The following is a 24,797-nucleotide window of genomic DNA, read 5'->3' as shown; positions in this document are numbered from 1 at the left end:
GCCAGGTCACCCCTGATGTCCTGGTATATCCAGAATCCATGGCCCTCCCATTTACAGGACCCCATACTCCTCGCCCAGTTTAAGATCCTCTTGTTGTCCTGGATTCGGTGGAGCTTTTGGTGGTTCCCCTGATTTGGGACTTTGCCGGAGTGATCTTTGAGCTCTGTTCACTTCTGGGGGTTTGGGGAAGCTTTCTCCCCTGACCAATTTCGCAAGTATCCATGCTACAAAGTCGGCTGAGTTCCTGCCCTTCTTACCCTCAGGCAGCCCAATGATCCTCAGATTCTGGCGGCGGGTTCTCATGGTCCTTGACCTTCCCTTTTTGTGTTCCCTGGGCCGCCACTAACCTCATCACCTCCATCTCATGTGTGGCGATCTGGTCACCCTGGTCAGTTGCAGTTCTCTCCAGATCCTGCACTGTCTCTTCCTGGGTATCCAACCGTTTGTCCGTCTTTTTCAGGGCCTCTTTGGAGGGGGCCAAAGCGATTACTACAGCCACCTTCATGGTCACCATGAGGTCCTCTTTGATGGAGTCCCTCAGCTTCAGGTGCTCCTGTGCCAGTTCTGCCCAGATGCCCATTGGTGGCTGGGTCAGTGCCAGCAATCCTTCCTGTTCTGCTCTGTTTGGCTTCACTCCTCGTGTCCGCCATCTGTATCCTTCTCTCCTGCTGTCTTTCCTGTTTCTTAGCGGATTTGAGGGCATTTTTCTTTTGGACAGCTGTTCATTTTGTTTCGGGCGAGTTTAGGGGTTGGGTTAGTGACCAATTTCTTGGTTTGAAGGGCCAAAGTTAAAGCTTCCCGAGGACAGCCATCTTTCGTACGACTGTTCAGCACATCACCACCACCGGAAGTCCGCCTTGAAGTACAATTGTCCAAAAACTTATCAAATGTTACATCACATCAAAATGTTAAGAACATTTACATTTAGTGGAGGGAGAGAACAGCTGAGCTACAAAGATGTGTGGTACCTGTGCACAGTGGGAAATATCAGGTGCACCAGATTTGCAGTAAGTGTTGCTGGTGCTTACAGTTCGAGTAGAATCTGATAACACAATATGTCGGAACAGGTAGAGGAGGTAGTCAGGTGTCTACTGACTGCGTTTAACTGAACAGGTAGGTATTTAGCGCTGCATAGATCAGTACACTCAAACGCAGAACCATGGCACTTTAGAGCAAATAGTTGCCTGGGAGGAGCCAATAGGCAGCCCATAATCTGGATAATATATAGGTGCTTTTGACCTCAAACAAGAGTCACAGATGTTGCATACCTGCTATTGTGCACTGTCTAATCGAGCAAGAGCCTGGCCTTGTTAGTATTTGCTGTCTGGGACAAGTGCAGGAGGCTTTTATTGTTATCAGAGGTTGTTCTCAACCCCTGCACTTTCGCACCACCTTCAACGAATAAAGTATATGTGGCCCTGGCTCCAGCAAATGTATTAAGGAGATCCAAGCATCTGGAATGACTCCGCCTGATCTTCACCCCAATCAGGGAGAATTTTTTATTGATGCAAGGCCCCAAAAACCCCCTCAGGAATCTCTGCTGCGCTGTGAGCCATTGCCGTAACATTTGGCTCTGCATTTGTACACTTTTCAATTCCTTGCCGTTAACGAACCAGACACTTTGTGATGCACCATTTTGCACTCCCTCATCGGTTTATTACTGACTCCCAACTTAAAACATAGAACAGTTCAGCACAGTTCAGGCCCTTCGGCCCACAATGTTGTGCCGACCATTTATCCTAATCTAAGGTCAACCTAACCTACACCCCTTCAATTTACTGCTGTCCATGTGCCTGTCCAAGAGTCGCTTCAATGTCCCTAATGACTCAGACTCCACCACCTCCGCTGGTAGTGCATTCCACGCACCTAGCACTCTCTGTGTAAAGAGCCTACCTCTGACATCTCCTCTATACTTTCCTCCAATCACCTTAAAACTATGTCCCCCTCGTGACAGCCATTTCCACCCTGGGGAAAAGTCTCTGGCTATCCACTCTATCCATGCCTCTCATCACCTTGTACACCTCTATCAAATCATCTCTTTTCCTTCTTCACTCCAGTGAGAAAAGCCCTAGCTCCCTCAATCTTTCTTCATAAGACATGCTCTCCATTCCAGGCAGCATCCTGGTAAATAGTGACATTTGAGGGGCATCTTGACAAATACATGAATAGGATGGGAATAGAGGGATACAGACCCAGGAAGTGTAGAAGATTGTAGCGTAGTCGGGCAGCATGGTCGGCATGGGCTTGGAGGGCCAAAGGCCCTGTTCCTGTGCTGTACTTTTCTTTGTTCTTTGTTCTAAATCTCCTCTGTACCCTCTGCAAAGCATCCACATCCTTCCTATAATGAGGCGACCAGAACTGGACACAATATTCCAAGTGTGGTCTAACTAGGCTTTTATAAAGCTGCAGTAAAGGCCCGCGGCTCTTAAACTCAATCTCGCTGTTAATGAAAGCCAACACACCATACGCCTTAACAACCCAATCAACCTGGGTGGCAACTTTGAGGGATCTATGTGCATGGGACCGAAGATCCCTCTGCACCTCCACACTTCCAAGAATCCTGCCTTTAACCCTGTATTCAGCATTCAAATTCGACCTTCCAAAATGAATCACTTCACATTTATCAAGGTTGAACTCCATCTGCCACTTCTCAGCCCAGCTCTGCATCCTATCAATGTCCTGTTGTAACCTGCAACACCCCTCAACACTATTACAACTCCCCCAACCTTCATGTCATCGGCAAACTTACTAACCCACCCTTCCACTTCCTCATCCAAGTCATTTATAAAAACCACAAAGAGCAGAGGTCCCAGAACAGATTCCTGCGGGACACCAATGATCACCTACCTCCAGGTGGAATACTTTGCATCCAGTACCACTCGCTGTCTTCGTTCGGCCAGCCAATTCTGTATCCAGACAGCCAAATTTCCCTGTATCCCATGCCCCCTAACTTTCTGAATGAGCCTACCATGGGGAATCTTATCAAATGCTTTACTGAAACCCATATACACCACATCCACTGCCCGACCTTCATCAATGTGTCTCGTCACATTCTCAAAGAATTCAATGAGGCTTGTGAGACATGACCTTCTCCTCACAAAGCCATGCTGACTATCTTTAATCAAACTATGTTTTTCTAAATAATCATAAATCCTGTCTCACATAATCTTTTCCAATATTTTGCTCACCACAGACGTAAGACTGATGGGTCTGTAATTCCCAGGGATTTCCTTATTCCCTTTCTTGAACAGGGGAACAACATTCGTCTCCCTCCAATCATCCGGTACTACTCCAGTGGAGAGTGAGGATGCAAAGATCATCGCCAACGGCACAGCAATTTCCTCCCTCACTTCCCGTAACAACCTTGGGTATATCCCGTCAGGCCCAGGATTTCTTATTTACTCTTGACATCCTCCTTCTTAATATCAACCTGTTTCAGTCCTGGTTCACACTGTTCTCATGAGCAACAAGTTCCCTCTCTCTAGCGAATACTGAAGCACAGTATTCATTTTGGGCCTCCCCTATTTCCTCAGACTCTAGGCACAAGTTCCCTCCACTGTGCTGTTCTATTGGAGGGAACTTGCCACGGAAAACGCATTTCTGAATCATAGGTGTTCTTTTGGTTCTTATTATATTGAGTAGATGAATGATTGATGTTGTAGCATCATCTGTTGGTAGCAGCACAGTACTGCATCCTATTTGCATTTCCACACCAGTGCTCATACATACCCTAAAATTACTATTTGCAATATTGGTCTGTCCTTTACTATATGAAGACATTAACACGTTTACTTTAAAAGATTTTGCAATTATGAACAGTGGAATTTCATAAGTGCATACAATCAAGGAAGAGTAGGCCATTCAGCCCCTCGTGCATGCTCCACACCATTTGATAGGATTGTGGTTGATCTGATTGCCCTTGTGGCCGCATCTCTACTGCCTACCCTCAATACCCTTGGACTCCCTTGTCAGTCAGAAATCTATCCATCTCACTGGAGAAGGGAATTCCACACACTCAAAAGCAGGAAAAAAAACCTCAACTCCATCTTAAAATGGAGACTCCTTGGACAGGATTCTCCCATCCGGGGCTAAGTGTTGATGCCGGCGTAAAAACGGGAGTGTTTTACTCCGGCGTCGGCGCCCATTCCAGGACCCCATTCTCCGGCCCACAAGGGACATGCCGCTCCTGCTGCCGATCCCGGCGTGAATCCAGCGCCTCAGGGTCCGCGCATGCGCAGGTGGGCCGGCGCCAACTAGTGCATGCACAGTGGCCTTCTTCCCCATGCCGGGCATCAAATGGCGCAGGGCGGCATGAGCCAGCGCAGAGAGGCCGGCCCGCCGATCAGTGGGCCCCGATCACGGGCCAGGCCACTACCGAGGCCCCTCCCTGGGGTCGGACCCTCCTACCCCCACCAGAGGCTGACCCCGGACCCTTCAACGCAGAGGTCCCGCAGGCTCAGAGGATGTTAGAACACCGCCGGCTCCGCTCTGCAGAGAATTGCGCCCCAGCGTCGGGGCGGCTTGGCGCTATTCGGGGGTTGGAGAATTCTGCCTCTTATTTTTAAAACTGTGATCCGTGCTTCCGGTCTCTCACGCAAAGGGAAACATCCTTCCAGCATCCACCTGGTCAAGTCCCTTCAGAATCTGATGCATTCAATAAGATCACAGTAGTGTACATTAATGATCATGCATGAATGTGTGTGGGGGGGGGGGGGTACATCAATAAGCTCGCTGATTACATGAAAATTGACGGTATGGTAAATAGCAAGGAGGCAAGCCTTAGGTTACAGGACAATATAGACGGGCTGGTCAGATGGGAAAAACAGCAGCAAATGGAATTAAATAACCCTCTAAATTGTGTGAGATGATGCATTTTGGGAGGACTAGCAATGCAAAGAAATACACAATGAACAGCCGGATGCGAAAGCACAGAGGACCAGAGGGACTTTGGGCTGCATAGCCAAAGATTCCTAAGCAACAGGACAGGTAGACATGATGGTTAAGAAAGTATATGGGATACTTGCCTTTAATAGCCACGACTAAAGAAAGAGCAGGGAGGTTCTGATGGGGCTCTAGAAAACACTCGCTAGTCCACAGCTAGAGTACTGTGTGCAGTTCAGTATTGTGGTTGCAACACTATAGGAAGGATATGATTGTACTAGAAAGGATGCTTCCTGGGCTGGAGCGTTTCAGCTATGATGAGGGGCTGGGGCTGTTTTCCTTAGAGCAAAGACTAGGGGGGTGGGGGGAGAACCTGATTGAGGTGTGCAAAATTATGAGGGAGATGGGAAGGAACTTTTCCCCTTAGTAGGAGGGGTCAATAACCTGGGGCATAGGTTTAAGGTAAGAGGCAGGAGATTTGAAGAAAAACGTTTTCACCCAGAGGGTGGTGGGAAGCTGGAACTCAAAGGGTGGGAGAGGCAGAAACCCTTAACATTTAAGAAGCATTTAGTTGAGCACTTGAAATACTGTGGCATACAAGTCTATGGACCAAGTGCTGAAAAAAGGATAGGTGCTTGATGGCTGGTACAGGCACGATGGGCGGAAGGGCCTCTTTCTGTGCTGTAAAACTCTCATGACTCTATAACCCCGTACTCTTGTAAACTCCAATTTATACAGGTCCAGTCTGCTAACCTTTCCTCACAAGATAACCCCCATCTGAGGTATCAGTTGCTTGGACCTTCTCTGAACTGATTTGAATGCAATTGTGTGATTTCTTTAATGAGCGCAAAACACTTTACTCCAGATGTTGTCTAACCAACACCATGTACAACTGTAGTGAATTTCCCTGTATCCCATGCCCCCTAACTTAGAATTCCCCCTATACCAAAAAAAAGGTTGATATTCTAAATGGTGAACAGGGATTCTCACTCCCTGACTCCAATGCAGGCTTCTGTGGGTGCTATTCAGGTCAAACTATCTTTTCAAGTTATCCCCCGGTATAACACATACCTTCACCGAAGAATTTTACCTACTTACCCCTTAATAGCATTGATGTCCTGGGTCCTGCGTTATTAAGGAAGTGAAGTAAGCTAATAACCACTTGTTCAGGTTAAGTTAAGTTATTTTATTATTATAATTTTTTCTTTTAAAAGCTGCAAACACTTTCTTTACAGAAAGGTAAAAAGATCTTGCTTCTGGATGCTGCTGCTGGATGCTTCAGGCCCACCTTGGCAATCGATCTTCTTAAAATCTGGTCTTCTTGAGTTGTATTTGCTGGTGAACTCGGTTGCTGTGTCCTGTTCTTCCCATGCACCGAGCTGTGAGAGCTGGCTCTGGCTCTACCCTTTCTTCCGGTGGTTTATATTCTCTTTCGAAGAGTTATTAAGTTTTAACGACTTTATTGTAAATGGGCTTGTTTCACTTTGATAGTTTAAAAGTATCTTTGATGTAAACATCTTACTACAACTAATTATTCATTTTGGGCATATCGTCTCCTCTCAGATCTGATTAAAAAATGCTTTGGTTTCAATAGTTAACTTTTATTTCTGTGATTCCGAATCGTTTAATTTTCCAATTGTCCCCAGCTCATAACTTTGCCTTTGATTTTGACTTAAATTATGTTTCTCGTAGACAGGTCGTCTCCAATTTTCTTTTAATTGACTTGATGTTCGTAGAATTTTACACTTTAAAATTGACACCAAATTCGACTGGGCATCTTCCATCCTTTCCAGCTGTTTACTAAGAGAGTTTATTTCAATTAAAGGTGTGAAACTTTGCTTTTAGCTGTATGCTAAAATTTAACTTGGTTATGACTTGAAAGACTTGCCTGTTTTAAACATTCGTCACTTAATGCAATTGAAACTCTCATCCATGCTTTTTCAGATGCTTCCTGAGATAGTTACATTCCATGAAGGTGTGAGCCATTGTTTTAGCTTACCACATGAAACCTGTGTGTTTGCTAAGCCTGTTTGTGAGCAAGAATCTGCATTTTACAACCCTGCTCTTTGCAGCCACTATTAACCTTTTGTGGGATCTTTCCCTGTACCCTCTCAAACCAGATATTGCCAGACTTCCATGTTTCAAATGACACATTTTTCTGTACTTTCAAGAACACACTCCTACTTCTATATTTCATTTTCCTTGTAATAAACAACATTCTGTTTGCCTTCTTGATCATTTTCTGTACCTGTGTACTAACCTTCTGTGATTCATGCACCAGGACACCCAGGTCCCTTTGTAGCTTCACAGCTCCAGGGTCAGAGGTTCGATTCCCAGCTTGGATCACTGTGTGCGGATTCTGCACGTTCTCCCCGTGTCTGCGTGGGTTTCCTCACACAAGTCCCGAAGGACATGCTGTTAGATAATTTGGACATTCTGAATTCTCCCAGGCGCAGGAATGTGGCAACTAGGGGCTTTTCACAGTATCTTCATTGCAGTGTTAATGTAAGCATACTTGTGACAATAAAGATTATTATTACCTTGGTGTTCTGAAATCTATCTCCATTTAAATATGCTACTTTTCTATTCTTCCTGCCAAAGTGGAATTTTCCCACATTAAACTCCATCTGCCAATTTTTTGCCCATTCACTTGACCCATCTATACCCTTTTTCAGACTTGTGTCCTTTTCACAAGTCCTATCAACCGTTGCAACATTAGCAAATTTAGCAATCAGTGGACAGCACGGTAGCATCGTGGTTAGCACTATGGCATGACAGCGCCAGGGTCCCAGTCTCGATTCCCGGCTTGGGTCACTGTCTGTGCGGAGTCTGCGCGTTCTCCCAGTGTTTGCGTGGGTTTCTTCCGGGTGCTCCGGCTCCCTCCCACAAGTCCTGAAAGACGCGCTATTAGATAATTTGGACATTCTGAATTCTCCCTCTGTACCCGGACAGGCACCGGAATGTGGTGCCTAGGGGATTTTTACAGTAACTTCATTGCAGTGTTAATGTCAGCATACTTCTGACAATAAAGATTATTATTCAATCCCATCATCCAAGTCATTGATATAATTGTAAATAATTCAGGCCCCAGCACCGATCCCTGTGGCACTCATTACATGTTGCCGAGCAAAAGATTACCCATTTATGCAAGCTTCCTGTGAGCTAACCCTTTAACCATGCTAACATTTTATCTCCTACACCCGATCCAGCTGGTTCCCTTTATCTAGCTTGATTGTTACTTTTTTATAAAAATTCATCAAACCCTATTTTCCTCTCACAAAATCACACGGACTCTGCTGGATTGCTTTGAGAATTCAGCATTTTACCGATGACATATGTTAAGCGAGCTGACCTGTGGCTTCCTACTTTCAGACTCCCTCCTTTCTGGAATAGAAGTGTTATGTTGGCTGTTTTCCAATGTGGTGGAACCTTTCCAGAATCTAGGAAATTTTTGAGAATTACAACGAATCCATCTACTATCTTAGCAACCACTTCTTTCAAAATCCTAGGATGAGGTCCATCATGACAAGTTCGATTCCGGCTCCAGATGACAGTGTGGAATTTGCATGTTCTCCCAGTGTCTGCGCGCGTTTCCTCCGGGTGCTCCGGTTTCCTCCCATAGTCCAACGGTGGCAGGATAGGTGGATTCGTCATACTAAATTGCCCCTTAGTGTCCAACCATGTGCAGGTTAGATAGTGGTGTGGGATTATGGGGATAGGGCGGAAAGTGGACCCAGATAGGCTGCTCTTTCAGAGGATTGGTGGAGACTGGATGGGCCGAATGGTCTCCTTCTGCATGGTAAGAATTCTACGGTTCCAAGACCTGGGGCTTTGTCAGCTTTGTGTTCTAATACATTTCTCCGTACCCTTCACCCAGTGATTGTAATTGCTTTAGTTTCTCCTTCCCTTTTGCCTCTTGCTTCACAATTATTTCTGGGGTGTTATTGTATCTGCTATAGTGAAGACTGATGCAAAGTACCTGTACAATTCATCTGCCATTTCGTTATTTTCCATTAATTCTCCAGACTCGCTCTCGAGGACTAATGCTCACTTTACTTCTCTTTTCCTTTTCAAATACTTGTAGAAACTCTTACTATGTTTTTATATTTCTAGCTAGCTTGCTCAGATACTCTAATTTCTCCCACTTTATACTTCAGTTATACTTTGCTGTTTTGTTTAACCTTTTTAACTGCCACTAATTTTCATAAAACTGCACACTTTTTCTTTCAATCTGAAACGATCTTTAACTTCCTTAGTGAACCTTGGATTGTGCGTCCACCCCTAGAGTTTTCTTTCTCACTGGAATGTATCTTTTCAGAGTGTAATGAAAAATCTCCTTAATGAACGGCATTTCTCCTGAACTATTCCTTAACCTAACTTCACAGATCACTTCAGCCAAATCAGTCCTCAAAACCTCAATTGCAAAAACATTTGTCTTAGTCCCACTCTTCACTCCTTCAAACTGAATGCAACATTCAATCATGCTATGATCACTACTACCTCGGGGTACCTTTACTAGGAGGTCATCAGGTTCACAGAGCTTGCTCTCTAGGTGGCTCTGGAACATGCATAGAACATAGAACAGTACAGCACAGAACAGGCCCTTCGGCCCTCGATGTTGTGCCGAGCAATGATCACCCCACTTAAACCCACGTAACCCGTATACCCGTAACCCAACAATCCCCCCATTAACCTTACACTACGGGCAATTTAGCATGGCCAATCCACCTAACCCGCACATCTTTGGACTGTGGGAGGAAACCGGAGCACCCGGAGGAAACCCACGCACACACGGGGAGGACGTGCAGACTCCACACAGACAGTGACCCAGCCGGGAATCGAACCTGGGACCCTGGAGCTGTGAAGCATTGATGCTAACCACCATGCTACCGTGAGGCCAGCACAAAGAAAATGTCTAAAAAACTCTTTAAACTCATCCTCCATGCTACCTCAGTCAATCTGATTTGTTCACTGCATATGCAGGTTAAAATACTCTTACCATCGTACCATAGTCACAAGGCCCCATTTTTTCTGTATACCCCATACCATATTCACAAGGCTCCATTATTTCTGTATACCCCATCCTACTGTTCAACGACCTATAAATTATTCCCACAGGTTACTTCCTATGTTACGGTTTCTTATCCGTACCGAAACTGATTGTACATCCTTATCTTTAGAATCAAGATCATGTCTCTCTATTCTACCAATGTTATCCTTCATCAACAGAGCTATCCCTGCAACTTTTCCTAACTTCCTGTACTCCTGAACTGCCATGTATCCTCAAATATTCAGGTCTCAGCCTTTGCAATCTTGTAGCCATGTCAATGTAATTGCTATCAGATCACACATCTTTATTTCTATTTGAGCTGTCAATTCATCCATTGCGTTGTGAGTACTACATGCAGACACAACCATTGATTCTGTCTTCTTGCTATCTTTGTAACTTCTAGTTGACCTGCTGATGCACTTATGTTTGTACATTCTCCCTTCCTGCCATGCTGATGATCATTTCCTTATTGCTACCCTATTCTCTTGCCTTGGCCTCTTTCTTTAATTTATCATATTTTCCCTCATTCTATGATTTAGTTTAAAGCCCTCGCTGGTGCCCCAGTTATATGACTCACCAGGACACATCCACCAAATTTCGGGGGAAGACCATCCCGATGGTGCAGCTCCCACTTTCTCTAGTATTAGCGGCAGTGCCCCATGAATGGAATCCCATTTCTCCTACTCCAATCTTTGAACCACGCGTTTAACTCCCCAATCTCATTAACCCATGCCAATTTGCTGAGGGCTCAGGTAATAATCCAGAGAAAATTACTTTCAGGTTTGGCTTTTTTCATTTAGCCCCTAGTTGCTTATCCTCCCTCAGTAAAAATTCTTCCCTAGTCCTCCCCATGTCATTGATGCCTATGTTGACCCCGACAGTTAAATCCTCCCCCTCCCACTGCCAAGTTCCTCTCCAGCCTTGAGCTTTATTCGACTGTGACAGAATGGACAGAAGAGGGAATTTTTCCTTTTGATTGTGAAAGGTCCCTTTCGTTTTGTGGATCCAGGAGTTGCTCCTGACAGACTTCAAAAACTTATTTTAAAAAAGATGACAACTTAACTAGAATATCCTGAAGTGAGTGCCTGCGGGTACAAAGTGTCCAGTGAATTTCAAGATGGAATAGCTGGTAATAACATCAGAATACTTAGCGGGAAAACTGAAAATGTTGAAAATTACAGATCCCAATGCTTCTGTTGTATGAAAGAAAAGCAGGTTAACATTGCAGGTATAAAGCTGGCAAAACTATCCCGCCACCTTTAAAAGGTTATAAAAAAAAAAATTGAGTAATTAGAATTCATGGACCTTTGGCTCCTAGATGCTGATGAAGAAAAGATACCTTTCAAAAAACGTGCACAAAACATCATGTTGCTTATTAACATGGATGTTTACTGAGTCGGTTTACATTAGAAGAGGAGCTCTTAAATTCCACAAAAGCAACAGAAGCTCCATGTGTTCAACTGGCTATCCAATGCTGCAAATCCAGGAGTTATTTATTTAGTCAGTCACCCAAACTCCTTGCCATAGATAACACAACACGTATAAGGGTCAGAGTTCAAAATAATCCCATCCAGCTTTCTTCCAGGTCACAGGTATGGCTGATCCGTAGAAAGTTTAAACTTGACTGGTTGTCCAGGCTGGACTGGTTTCTTAACGTGACCAGTAGCTTCAGTGTCTTGGCTGCTGGAACAAAGAGAGGGACTTCAGCTGACTGGTGGAGTTTGAAGCAATTCAGTTGATGGGGTATTGTATGACACGGGCAATAAATTACAAGCTTCCCAATTCCCATCTGTGTCACTTTGCATAAACTCCCAAGACTGATTTCTAAATCATTCAAAATTGACTGTGCTGTCTATGTGGACAAGAAAAAAATACAAGCTGTTTACATGTATGCAAGACTGCACTAATACTAGAGTATATACTGTAGCCTCTCTAATCCGGAAAGTTTGGGACAAAGGCACTTTTGGCATTATGGAATGATTTTAGAATCCCTCACCACAGGTATGAGGGCCAGATATTAATAAGCGCCTGAGACATAAAACAGTGACAGGACATTATAAAGCAATAATAAAAATTGTTTTATTTATCCATACTTTCCCATGTTTCCAAAATACCACACTCTTTAAATTTAACAATCACATTTACCAGCAAGTGCTGAGCGAACACGGGCTATTTATGCACCAACTTGGCACATGCGGGGAAAGTGTAATTCAGTGACTGACTAAATGCAGGAGAGAGAGATCATGTGGCTGCACTGGGAAGAGGAGTAGCAGCTTCAAACTTGATTATATTTCTGTTCCTGTCGGTCTGTGGTACAGTATCCATAGCGCATTTGGGTTAGTGACTCTGGGTTGCAGGCACTGGCAACGAGACCAAAAGGTGAGGAGAGAGGAGCTAATTGCACCATGCGTATGTACAAGCGTTTATGTGCACAGAGGGGCTGATTACATCTCAACATTTGCAGTTGTTGCCATCAGAAGATCTAGGCCATAATGGCATAAGTTTGAAAATGACACAGAGCGAGGAGGCACAGCAAGCCTTCTGGTTTGGAGCAGGAAGTTAAAGGGACACAGACTACATGAGTTTTAAAATTTTTTTGCAGATGAAGTACAAGTGTGAGATTATCTACTTTGAATCCGGGGGGGGGGGGGGGGGGGGGGGGGGGGATATTTTCTAAATGACGAGAAACTAGGCGCTGTGGAAGGGCAATGACTTGTGTATCCATATGCACAGATCATTAAAAAACTGGTACACAAAATTAATCAGAAAGGTTACTGTTGAAATGTTGGTCTTTATTTGAACGGGCTGCAATACAAAAGAAATGTTCATACAATTGTGCAAAACATTGGTCAGAACCCAAGTGGAGTACTGTGCTCAGGTTTTTGAGCACTGAACCTCAAGGAGGATAAATCAGCATTCAAGAGGGTAAAGTGCAGATTCACCAGAATACCAAGCTGAAAGGGTTAAATTGTTAAAGGTTGTGTAAATCTCTTCTGTATTCGGAGCTTGCATATAATTGGGGATAAAGTGCAGAAAACTTGCCTCCACTGGGTTATAATCTTAAAATTAGGGCTAGGCTCTTTAGGGGTGAAACAAGGAAAACACTTTTTCCATTCGGATATTCACTCCCCAAAAATCGGAGGATGCTGGCTTGCCTCAGATTTCAGATTGAACTGAATAGATTTTTGAATGGCAAGGTATGAAGTCAAATGAGTACAACAGGTATACGTTTAGATGCAGATTATTCATTAACTAACTGGCAAAAGGCTTGAGCATCAGAATGGTATAATTGTGTTCCCATGTTCTAACACTACTGACATTTCTAACCTCGCTCCCAATTTTAGGTTATGTTCCAAGCGTGTTTTCTGCTTACTAACCTGGCTGTCTGTGTTCCTGCTGCTAGCACTTTCTGCGATGACCAGATGACAGTAGGTGGAATTGATTCGCGACGACCATCTCGTAGACAGTAGTAGTTATCCGCAAATTTATGGCTGGGGCCAACAGGGAGGTTTGGTGGAGGCTGGGTTCTGAAACAGAGTATTCCAAAGTTCCATCTTCACAAAAATGGGGCACTTAAAAATGAACACAATATCCTATGAAAGGCTACACCATGAACACCCAATATACATTCACAGGAGGAGGGAATTCAAACAGAAGTCCCTGTAGATTAAACAACAGCACATCACTTGCTATCTTGAAAATAGGGAATGGTTTCTCAAAAATAAGGTGGATTGACCTCCTTTCCTCTGTCCCCATTTACCAAGGGTTGGTTTATTATCCAATTGCTGCTCCATAGCCTTCAGGGAAAAAAACAGCTATGGATAAAATGATGTAAATATGATTTAGTATGTTCTTAAATAATTCAAAATTAATCTACAAAATCTCATTTGATCACTGAACATCAGGGACGATATACTGGCATCCAAAGAGGTACAGCATAGATGCACTGTTCTTTTTAGTCTTTCATGTCGTTGGCGCGGCCAACATTTATTGCAGATCCCTAATTACACCAGAGGTGGTGGTGAACCACCTCCTTGAACCGCTGCAGGCCATGCTGTGTAGGTATACATGCAGTGTTGTTTGGGAGGGAATTCCAGGATTTTAACCCAACTACAGAAGATATAGCAAGTCAGGATGGTGTGTAGCTTGGAAGTGGTGGTGTTCCCATGCATCTGCTGCCCTTGTCCTTCTATGTGATAGAGGTTGTTGGGTTGGAAGGTTCTGACGAAGGAGTCTTGGTGAGTTATTGCAGAGCATCTTGTAGATGGTACACACTGCTGCCACTGTGCATCAGTGAATTTAAGGTGGTGGCTGAGGTGCCAAATCAAGCAGACTGTGTCAAACTTATTGAGTGTTGTTGGAGCTGTGCTCATCCAGGGAAGTGGAGAGTATTCCACCACGCTCCCGACTTGTGCCTTGTAGATGGTTGACAGACTTTGGGGAGTCAGGATGAGTTATTCTTAGCAGAATTCCCAACCGCTGACCTGCTCTTGTAACCACAATATTTGTGTGGTTGGTACAGTTGAATTTATCATCAATGGTTACCCCCAGGATGTTGATGTGTGGGATTCCGGTCATTGAATGTCAGGGGACATAGTTGGATTCTCTCATGTTGAATATGGACATTTCCTGGAACTGATGTAGCATGAATAAGATTTGCCACTTCTCAGTCAAAGCCCGAATATTGTGCAGGTCTTGCTGTATATGGACATGGACTGCTTCAGTATCGGAGTCGTCGTGAATGGCTGAACCTTGTGCAATCATCAGTGAATAAACCCACTTTTGACCTTTTGAAGGAAGGTAATTTATAAATTCATGAAACAGTCAAAGATGGTTGGGTTAGGACATGACCCCGAGGGATTCCTGCAGTGATGTCCTAGAACGGAGATTATTGACTTTCGCTAACCACACCCATGTTGTTTGGATGTTGCATCAAGTCTGTAATGAGGTCAGGAGCTGAGTGACCCTGGTGAAATCCAAACTGAGTGTCAGTGAGGAGGTTATTGCTGAGTAAGTGCCAATTGATACCACTTTGCTGATGATTGAGTGTAAAGAGATGGTACGATAATTGGTCAGGTTGGATTGATCTTGCTTTTTGTGGACAGGACACACCTGGGCAATTTCCACATTGCCGGGTAATGCCGATATTGTAGCCGTACTGGAACAGCTTGATCAGGATCACAGCTAGTTCTAGAACACAGGTTCAGTATTATTGCCACAATGCTGTCAGAGCACATATCCTTGCAGCATCTGGTACCAATTCTTGATATCATGACTGAAGACTGGACTTTTTTTTCCCACGGGCCGGTGCAGACTCGATGGGCCAAATGGCCTCCTTCTGCATTGTAAATTCTATGATGCCACGGTCCTCAGCCAGAGGCAAAGATAGATCATCCACAGGCAATTGCAGTTGAAAGGGGTTGCAAATGCTTCAGCCTTGTCTTTTGCATTGATGTGCTGGGCTCCCCCATCATTGAGAATGGGGATATTGATGGAGCCTCTTCCTCCGGTTATTGGTTTAATTGCTCACCACCATTCACAAATAGTCCCGTGTTATAGCTTTACCAACTTAACAGCTCACTTTGTGCATGACTGTTGCTGCACTTGGCATCTCCTCCTGCACTTTTAATTTAACAACGTTTGATTCCCTGGCTTTGTGGTAATGGCAGAATGGGGGAGATATGCCAGACCATGAAGTTACAGATTGTGGCCTAGCACCAATTTTATTGCTGATGACCTACACAGCTTCATGGATGCTCAGTTTTGAGTTGCTAGATCCATTCAAAATCTAGCCCATTTAGCTCAATGGTGGTGCCACACAGCACAATGGAGAGTATTGTCATGTGAGAGTACCTTTAAGAAATTGGTGTTTAAGAAATGTACCTTTAAGAAATGGGTGTTTTTTTCAATGATGTCAGAGTGTGGGTGGAGCTGGGCTGTCTGTCAGCTTTTTACTTTCATTTTAGGTTGTTTGCTGCAGGTGTGTTTTCGTTTCGTTTTCCGTGTTGGAGCTGAAGCCAGAAAAAGCAGGTGTACTGCTGTTCTCTCTGCCATGAAAAGACAATATCTTTGGTGAAGTCAGAATTATAAATATTCTCAGTAGTGAATGTAAACCTAATGTGCTTCTGCTGAAATGTTTTTTTATTAAAGTCTTCTGGATGTTAAAAGGGCAGCTTAAGAATTACTTAGTGTTATATTCTTTGGGGGGTTGTATTTGAATTAATGGTTGCTAAGATGTTCACTGTAACGTTTTAAAAAGGTTAACTTGAGTTCATAGAATAAACATTGTTTTGCTTTAAAAAATACCTTTCCATTTCAGCTGTACCACACCTATAGAGTGGGCCGTGTGCTTCCCATACCACAATCTAGTAAAGGTTGTGGGTCAGATGAACTCCATGATACACTTTGGGGTTCTCTAACCCAGGCCCATAACAAATTGGGGCTCATCCTGGATAAAAGTCTATCTATTGGATTGGCTTAGTGAACTTAAAGACAGCGAGTGGTATTCTAGTTTAAATAGGGAGTGTGTTGTGGACAATGGCTCTTTCAGAGGCTCAGAAATTTCTGGGGGTGGAGACGGTCACATGCAGTACCTTACAGACAGAGACTAAAAGCAGACTGTTAGATTTGGCAAAAACATTGCAGTTAACATTACCTGACAAAATGCGAAAAGATGAGGTAATTATGGCGGTGGCTAGGCATTTAAAGTTGCCCGAGATACCGTTTGACTCATTGGAAATGGCAAAAATTCAGTTACAAATTAAACAAATGGAACATGAGAAAGAATTAAAGCAGCTTGATAACGAAAGAGAGGAATAAGAAAGAGAGAGCGGCAAAAGAAAGAGAAAAAGATAGAGAGGAAGAAGAAAGAGAGGAAAAAGAAACGGTGAGAAGAAAGGAGGAAAGAAAGATTAGCCCAAAAAAGAAAGAGAAAGGGAGATATAGATCAGGGAAAAAAGATAAAGAGAGAATTTGAACTTCAGAAAATGGCTATGAAACATAAGTCAGTTAAAATTGGAAGACGTAAAGGGAAACGTACAGCTGGCGGATAGTGATGAGGATTGTGAGAAAGAGCGTCATGGTCGAAGGCTTGGTGGGGATCCATTTAAATATGTCCAAGCATTGCCAAGGTTTGATGAGAAGGAGGTGGAAGCCTTTTTCATTTAATTTGAGAAGGTAGCTAAACAAATGAAATGGTCACAGGACATGTGGTTATTACTGATTCAAACAAAGCTGATAGGTAGGGCTAGTGAAGTGTTTGCATCACTACCGGAGGAGGTATCTGGGACGTACGAGGTGAAAAATCCATCTTAAATGCACATGAACTAGTGCTTGAAGCCTACAGACAAAGGTTTAGAAATTTAAAGAAAGAATTTGGTCAAACATACATGGAGTTTGAAAGGCTCAAGAGTAATTTTGATAGGCGGAGAAGGGCTTTGAAAATAGACCAAACGCATGAAGCTCTCATGAGAAATTATGCTTTTGGAGAAGTTTAAAAATTAAATTCCTGATGTAGTGAGAAGTCATGTGGAAGAGCAGAGGGTTAAAACTGCAAGGTTAGCAGCAGAAATGGCAGATGATTATGAATTAGTTCATAAATTAAAGTTAGGTTTCCGACATAAGTTTCAGCTTGTGAGGGGACATGAGAAATACTCGTGGTAAAGGTGATCTGATGGAAGATAATAAGGAGAGAGTACCTCAGATTAAAAAAGAAATCCAGGAGGGTGGAAGAGGTTTATTTTCACTGTAATAAACTAGGCCATGTAAAGTCACAGTGTTGGTGGTTGAAGAAATGCACTGGAAAGGCTGATGTGGCAAAACAGGATAAGAAAGCGGGGTTTGTTAAAGTGGTAAAGGAAAGCCAGTGGAAAATCAGACAACTGAAGTGTTGAAGAACGAATATTCTGGGATTTTTCCGGATTGTGTAGTAACAAGGTCACAAAGTCACAGGTTAAGACAAAAGGAGAAATCAGAGAGTGAAGATGAAGTTCAAGTGCAATTATCAGAAATGATTTTGATCAGATGGTTGAAATGGAACAAGAACAGGTTGAGGATGAGGCGGATATTTTTAGTTCAGGAAAATTAGTAGAGTTACAACAGAAAGATGTAGAAATAAAACGGACGTATCAGAAAGCATACACGGAAGAGGAATCTGAGTGTATACCAGAGTGTTATTACCGTAAAAGGAATGTCTTGATGACAAAATGGAGACCTTTATATAAGCAGGCGGATGAAAAGTGGGCAGAAGTTCATCAAGGAGAAAGGAGGTGTTGCTAGTTGCACACGAGGTACCAGTAGGTGGTCATTTGGGAATAAGGAAAACTCAAGCTAAAATACAAAAACAATTTTATTGGCCTGGACTACATAAAGATGTAGTTAAATTTTGTCAATCATGTCACACATGTCAAGTGATAGGGAAACCTCAAGCAGTGATAAAACCAGCACCCTTGATACCCATTCCAGCATTTGAGAAACCTTTTACAAGGGTCCTAATTGATTGCGTAGGACCGCTTCCTAAAACAAAAAATGGGAATCAATATCTATTGACTATAATGGATATGTCTGCTAGGTTTCCAGAGGCCATTCTAGTATGTAATATTACAGTTAAAAAGATTGTGGAGGAATTACTTAAATTATTTACTGGATATGGACTACCCACAGAAATACAATCGGATCAAGGATCAAATTTTACCTCGAGGTTATTCAAAGAAGTTATGGATAGCTTAGGAATAAAACAATTTAAATCAACTACGTACCATCCAGAATCGCAGGGAGCGTTAGAAAGGTGGCAGCACACATTAAAGACAATGTTGAGGGCTTCTTGTCAAGATTATCCAAAGGATTGGGATAAAGGAATTCCATTCGTACGGTTTGCAATTAGGGATGCACCAAATGAGTCAACCAAATTCAGTCCTTTTGAACTAATTTTTGGTGATGAGGCAAGAGGACCACTTAAGTTGATTAAGGAAAAATTGGCCAATGTGAAGTCGGAAATTACATTATTGAATTACATGTCAAATTTTAGGGAACGATTAAATAGAGCCGGTGAATTGGCAAGACAACATTTAAAAGTTGCACAAAATGTAATGAAACGGGTAGCGGACAAGAAATCCAAAGTTCGTAGCTTTGCAAGTGGAGATAAAGCTTTAGTATTGTTACCACTGGTAGGTGAACCTTTAAAAGCTAGGTTTTTGAACCTTATCAGATTGAAAGAAAATTAAGTGATGTGAATTATGTGGTAAAAACGCTGGATAGAAGGAAAAGTCACTGAGTGCGTCATGTGAATATGCTTAAAAGGTACTTTGAAAGGGAAGGAGAGAAAAGGGAGGAGGTTTTAATGATTCTGACTCAAAGTGATGAACCAAATCCAGATGACTGTGAAATTGACAAACCTCAAATTTAATTGGAAAATGAGGATGTTCTTAAAAATTGGGATGAATTGTTAAGTTATCTTCCAGAAGAAAAACGAATTGACCTGAAAGAGTTATTGATATTACATGGGCAAGTTTGTGGAGATAAATTGGGAAGTACTACAATAGCTATAAATGTTATAGATGTGGGAAATGCTATTCCAATCAAACAATATCCATGTAGACTTAACCCTTTAAAATTGGCACAGGTTAACAAAGAGATTGAGTATGCTTAAAAATGGCAAATTGAAGTGGGTTGCAGCCAATGGAGCTCACCCATAGTGATGGTACCTAAACCAGACGGTACCCAACGGTTGTCTGTGGGCTATGGAAAGATTAATGCAGTTACAAGAACGGACTCTTATCCTATCCCATGTTTGGAGGATTACATTGAGAAAGTGGGACAGTCATCTTTTATTTCCTGGCATTAAAGGTTCCTGGCATGTACCTTTATCCGAAAAGGTGAAGGAGATTTCAGCTTTTGTGATTCTCGATGGTATATACCAATTCAAAGTTATGCCAGTTGGCATGAAAAACAACCCAGCCACATTTCAACGGTTAACTAACAAAGTTGTTTCCGGATTACCCAATTGTGCAGTATACATCGACGATCTGGTAATTTTCAGCCAGACATGGAAAGAACATTTAAAACATCTGATGGAGTTATTCAATCAACTTCAGGAGGAGGTGATAAACGTAGCCAAAAGTGAATTTGAAAACGCCCAAGTCGCTTTCTTCAGCCATACACTCGGACAGGGTCGAATGGTCACACGGGATGTCAAACCAACAGTTAATGAGGAGTTTTCAATACCCCCAAGACGAAGGGACATAATGCGATTTCTTAGCACAAGTGGATTTGGATCGAACATTTGTGCAAATGTTTTGTAGCATAATTGCTCCACTGATGGACTTGCTGAAGAAACGTCGAAAATGTCAATGGACAGCGGAGTTTCAACAGGCATTTGACTGCCTAAAAGCTGTGATAACCAATGCTCATGTATTGGAGAATTGCAAGGGACTCTGTGATCAGATTGAAGTAAAGTATCTGATTTTAAAGAGAAATGCCGAGACGTAGAGAAATAGATGGATCGTGCAGAGACCTTCTTGTTCAATGAGACTGTCAATCGAGAAGGATTTCAGTTGGAGGAAGAAGAATGAAAAGGAAATAGACTATTGTTATACCTGTTTGCGGGTGTTGTTTTTTGAAATGAAAAAGTATATTTACTGTGTGCATTTCTTAAAGGATAGTGAAAAGGTGAAAAATAAAACCATCTTGAAATTGATGGTTTATTTATTTTGTCTTGCGGGGAGGTGTCATGTGACAGTACCTTAAAGAAATGGGTGTTTAGGAAATGTACCTTTAAGAAATGGGTGTTTATCAGTGATGTCAGAGTGTGGGTGGAGCTGGGCTGTCAGCTTTTTACTTTTTGTTTTAGGCTGTTTGCTGCAGGGCGTGTTTTAGTTTTGTTTTCAGTGTTGGAGCTGAAGCCAGACGAAGCAGGTGTACTGCTGTTCTCTCTGCCATGGAAAGACTATCTCTTGATCATTCGGTGAATTCAGAATTATCAATGTTCTCAATAGAGAACGGAAACCTAATGTGCTTCTGCTGAAAGGTTTTTTTTTAAAGTCTGCTGGATGTTAAAAGGACAGCATAAGAATTACTTAGGGTTGTATTTGAATTAATGGTTGCTAAGATGTTCACTATGTTTTAAAAAGGTTAACTTGAGTTCATAGAATAAACATTGTTTTGCTTTAAAAAATACCTTTCCATTTCAGCTGTACCACACCTGTAGAGTGGGCCGTGTGCTCCCCATACCACAATCTATTTAAAGTTGTGGGTCAGGTGAAATCCATGATACAGGGTTCTCTAAACCCTGGTCCATAACAGTATTTTCAATGTGAAGATTGCAAGAACTGTGCAGTGCACCTAAATTTATCATCATGGAGCATCTGTAACAACAGGTAGATTTGGGAGGTCAAGTAGCTTTCCCCCCCTCTTGTTTGTTCCCTCACCATCTGTCACAGACCCTATGATGCCAGGGTCCTTAGCCAGAGGCAAAGATCGATCATCCACAGGCAATTCCAGTTAAAAGGCGTTGCAAATGCTTCAGCCTTGTCTTTTGCATTGATGTTCTGGGCAATTTGTTTTTTAGGGCTCGGCCACTTGTGGTGCTACACAGCTACACTTGGCAATGGACATTGAAGCTTCCCACCCAGAGTTCATGCTGTGTCCTTGCCACCCTCAGTGTTTATTCCAATTGTTGTTCAACATTGAATCGTCAGGTGAAGGGGGCAGTAAGTTCACATTTGATCAGAAGCCATGAGACTTCATGAAGTCCAGACTTAATGTTAAAGATTCCCAGAGCAATTTCCTCCTGACTGTAAACCACTCTGGTGGGTCTGTCCTGCAGTGGAACTGGGGTGACGGTGATGGTTTCTGGAACATTGTCTTAAGGTACAATTCTGTGACTATGACTATGTCAGACTGCTGCTTGACTACTCGGTGGGAAGGTTCTCCCAATTTTGGCACAAGGGCTCAGATGTTAGCACGGGCGACTTTGCAGAGTCGACAGGTCTGAGTTTGCCATTTAAGCTTCCGGTGCAGAGGTCGATGACTGGTGATCCGCCCGGTTTCATTCCATTTTTAAAAGGCTCTGTGGCAGTTTAACACAACCAAGTTGTTTGCTAGGACATTTCAGAGGGCATTAAGAGTCAACCACCTTGCTGTGTTGGAGTCACATGTCGAGACAGCAGATTTATTTCCCGATAGGATATTAGTGAATCAGATTACAGTGAAGCAGATTACAACAATGATTTCCTCGTCACCATTACTGAGACTAAATGGTAATTCCAGACTTATTAATTGAATTTAAATTCCATCAACTGCCTAAGCGGAATTTGATCCAATGTTCCCAGGGCATTAACTTGGGGTCTCTGCATTATTGTCCAGTGACATTACCACAGTACCACCACCTCCCCAAACTAGGAATAATGATAAGCGACACTGTGAAATGCTGATGGTCGCCCATTTCTAAATCAGGTATGGCCAATATTATAGGCAGAATGAAGATCTCTCTCCATTTGCTGGCAGTGATCGATGGGACAATGTACAAAGCTAGATAACATGGCACACAAAATGGTCAGATTAAATACGAAAGAGAAAATGCTGGAAAATCTCAGCAGGTCTGGCAGCATCTGTAGGGAAAGAAAAGAGCTAATGTTTTGAGCTTTGACAAAAAGTCATTGGACTCGAAACATTAGCTCTTTTCTTTCCCTACAGATGCTGCCAGACCGGAGATTTTCCAGCATTTTCTCTTTCATTTCAGATTCCAGAATCCGCATTAATTTGCTTTTATTTTGGTCAAATTAAATAGCCCCATATCAAATACAGCACAAAATACAAAATAAAACTCCCCATTTGCATGCTCAGGTCAAGTACAAGTAACTATAATTACCAGAAAGTTAGGTTTGAATCATTACAGCTCAATTTATTTTGTCCATTACCTGGGAGCTAGTTCAGTGTATCGAAGCTGCAACTTAGTTTGGAGATTTCTCTGCAGGAAAGAAAAGAAGAGTCAACTGCAAGACTATTTGCAATAAGGCCAGATTGGTCAATATGTATATCAAAGTTCCAAGTGACTATGAACTCAGATCCAGAAAGCCCAAGCAGGAAATAAGGAACAGCAGCTGTATGAATCCTGACGTGCATATTCAAAAGGCTTGAGAACTTAATATTCAGCTGGAATGTGGTCTCAATAATCTAACACACAATGGTCAATGTACCTTCTCCCTCAATTGTTTACTCCCATCTAAAATTGCTGACTTGTGCTGTGTAGGATTCCACAGGCCGCAATGCTAAAGTACCAGAGCTAGCCATCCTTGCATAAATTTAGAGATTATTAGTGGATCGCAAAACCCCAGCTTCTTGAGCTATTCAATTAGCCATGGTTGGCAACCTGTTTGAGGCCACCTTCCTGTTAAAAAAGTTCCACTAAAACACAGTAATTCTGCTGCAAGTTAGTTCTGCTGGCGCCCCAAATATTTACCATCCACATTAATGATTTGGATGAAAGGACCAAATGTATAACAGGTAAATTTGCTGATTACACCAAGATGGGAGGACAATAAACTGGGTTATTGACAGGTTAAGTGCGTGGGCAAAAAATTTGGCAGATGGAATACAATGTGGGAAATTGTGAAGGTGTTCACTTTGGCAGGAGGAATAGAAAGACAGTATACTATTTAAAAGAAAGAAATTGCAGAACCCAGGGTTGAGAGAGATCTGGGTGTCCTGGTACGTGATTCACAAAAATTTAGTACTCAAGTGATTAGGGAGAGGAATGGAGCGTTGACATTTATTGTAAGAGGAATGGAATATAAAAGTAGGGAAGTCTTACTGCAGCTGTACAGGGCCTTGCTGACAACATATCTGTACGACTACATGCAGTTTTAGTCTCATTATTTGAAAAAAGATAAAACACAGTAATTCTGCTGTAAATTAGTTCTGCTGGCACCCCAACTATTTACCATCCACATTAATGATTTGGATGAAAGGACCAAATGTATAACAGGTAAATTTGCCGATTACACCAAGATGGGCAGCACGGTAGCATGGTGGTTAGCATAAATGCTTCACAGCTCCAGGGTCCCAGGTTCGGTTCCCGGCTGGATCACTGTCTGTGCGGAGTCTGCACGTCCTCCCAGTGTGTGCGTGGGTTTCCTCCGGGTGCTCCGGTTTCCTCCCACAGTCCAAAGATGTGCGGGTTAGGTGGATTGGCTATGCTAAAATTGCCCGTAGTGTCCTAAAAAGTAAGGGGGGGGGGGGGGGGGGTTTGTTGGGTTACGGGTATAGGGTGGATACGTTGGCTTGAGAAGGGTGATCATTGCTCGGCACAACATCGAGGGCTCGAGGGCCGAAGGGCCTGTTCTGTGCTGTACTGTACTGTACTGTTCTATGTTCTATGTTCTATGTTCTATGTTCTATGTAGCCCAACAGCCAGTATTTCGTGTAAACATACATTGTGGACACATTGACACCAAGAGCTGGTGTTTTATATTGATGCCATCACCGCCTTGGATATTTCACATGAACATCCACCGTGACCCTGTCTCCCGGTTGCTATCCAGTGCTCATTGGTGTGTTTGACATACTCACTCACCCCAGCTAACCAGTTCCGCAGCCGCTGAATGATCTTGGTCGCCGACGCCATCTTTGTTGTGAAGGGCGGACGCGCGGAGCACGATGGGCACAAATAAAACTATTAAATTTTATTGTTTTAGCGATCGGGTGGGGATTTTATTTACTGTTTCTAAAGTCCGGTAAACTGATAGTAAATTAGATTTTTAAAAAAAATAATAAATTCACTTGTTATTGAGCAGAGGTGGTCGCGGGAATTCTGGGAAAACGGCCGATTTTTTTTTTATTTTAAATATTTAGTTTTGGGTCTAAGCGGAAT

At 42.8% G+C, this 24,797-nt stretch overlaps 1 protein-coding gene across 2 annotated transcripts; it reads right to left on the bottom strand.

Moving 5' to 3' along the window:
• Window positions 1-11,299: 11,299 nt before the first annotated feature.
• ndufa7 (NADH:ubiquinone oxidoreductase subunit A7) lies at window positions 11,300-24,610 on the bottom strand. Of its 2 annotated transcripts, none has more exons than XM_038777247.1 (4): window positions 24,501-24,610; window positions 22,846-22,895; window positions 13,309-13,458; window positions 11,300-11,614 (listed from the first exon to the last, which is right to left on the bottom strand). In XM_038777247.1, the coding sequence occupies exons 1-4, from the start codon at window positions 24,549-24,551 to the stop codon at window positions 11,518-11,520; spliced, it is 348 nt and encodes a 115-aa protein (XP_038633175.1). In that variant the 5' UTR covers window positions 24,552-24,610; the 3' UTR covers window positions 11,300-11,517. The 2 variants fall into 2 exon arrangements, with proteins under 2 accessions (XP_038633175.1, XP_038633176.1); XM_038777248.1 differs by having other exon boundaries at window positions 11,300-11,611.
• Between the last annotated feature and the right edge of the window lie 187 nt (window positions 24,611-24,797).

This window comes from Scyliorhinus canicula, chromosome 18 (assembly GCF_902713615.1).
Source record: "Scyliorhinus canicula chromosome 18, sScyCan1.1, whole genome shotgun sequence".
In the NCBI taxonomy this organism is placed as follows: Eukaryota; Metazoa; Chordata; class Chondrichthyes; order Carcharhiniformes; family Scyliorhinidae; genus Scyliorhinus; species Scyliorhinus canicula.
Note: the sequence above shows the minus strand (reverse complement) of the source record. Positions and strands in the feature narration are given on the sequence as shown.

Bases quoted from the DNA above. Each gene is read 5' to 3' on its own strand.
- ndufa7 (XM_038777247.1), bottom strand. From the start codon at position 24,551: ATGGCGTCGGCGACCAAGATCATTCAGCGGCTGCGGAACTGGTTAGCT. The intron at 22,896-24,500 runs GTGAGTGAGTAT...TCTTTCCTGCAG, and splicing joins TGCGGAACTGGTTAGCTGGG to AGAAATCTCCAAACTAAGTT. The intron at 13,459-22,845 runs GTAATGGACAAA...ACTCTGTTTCAG, and splicing joins TACACTGAACTAGCTCCCAG to AACCCAGCCTCCACCAAACC.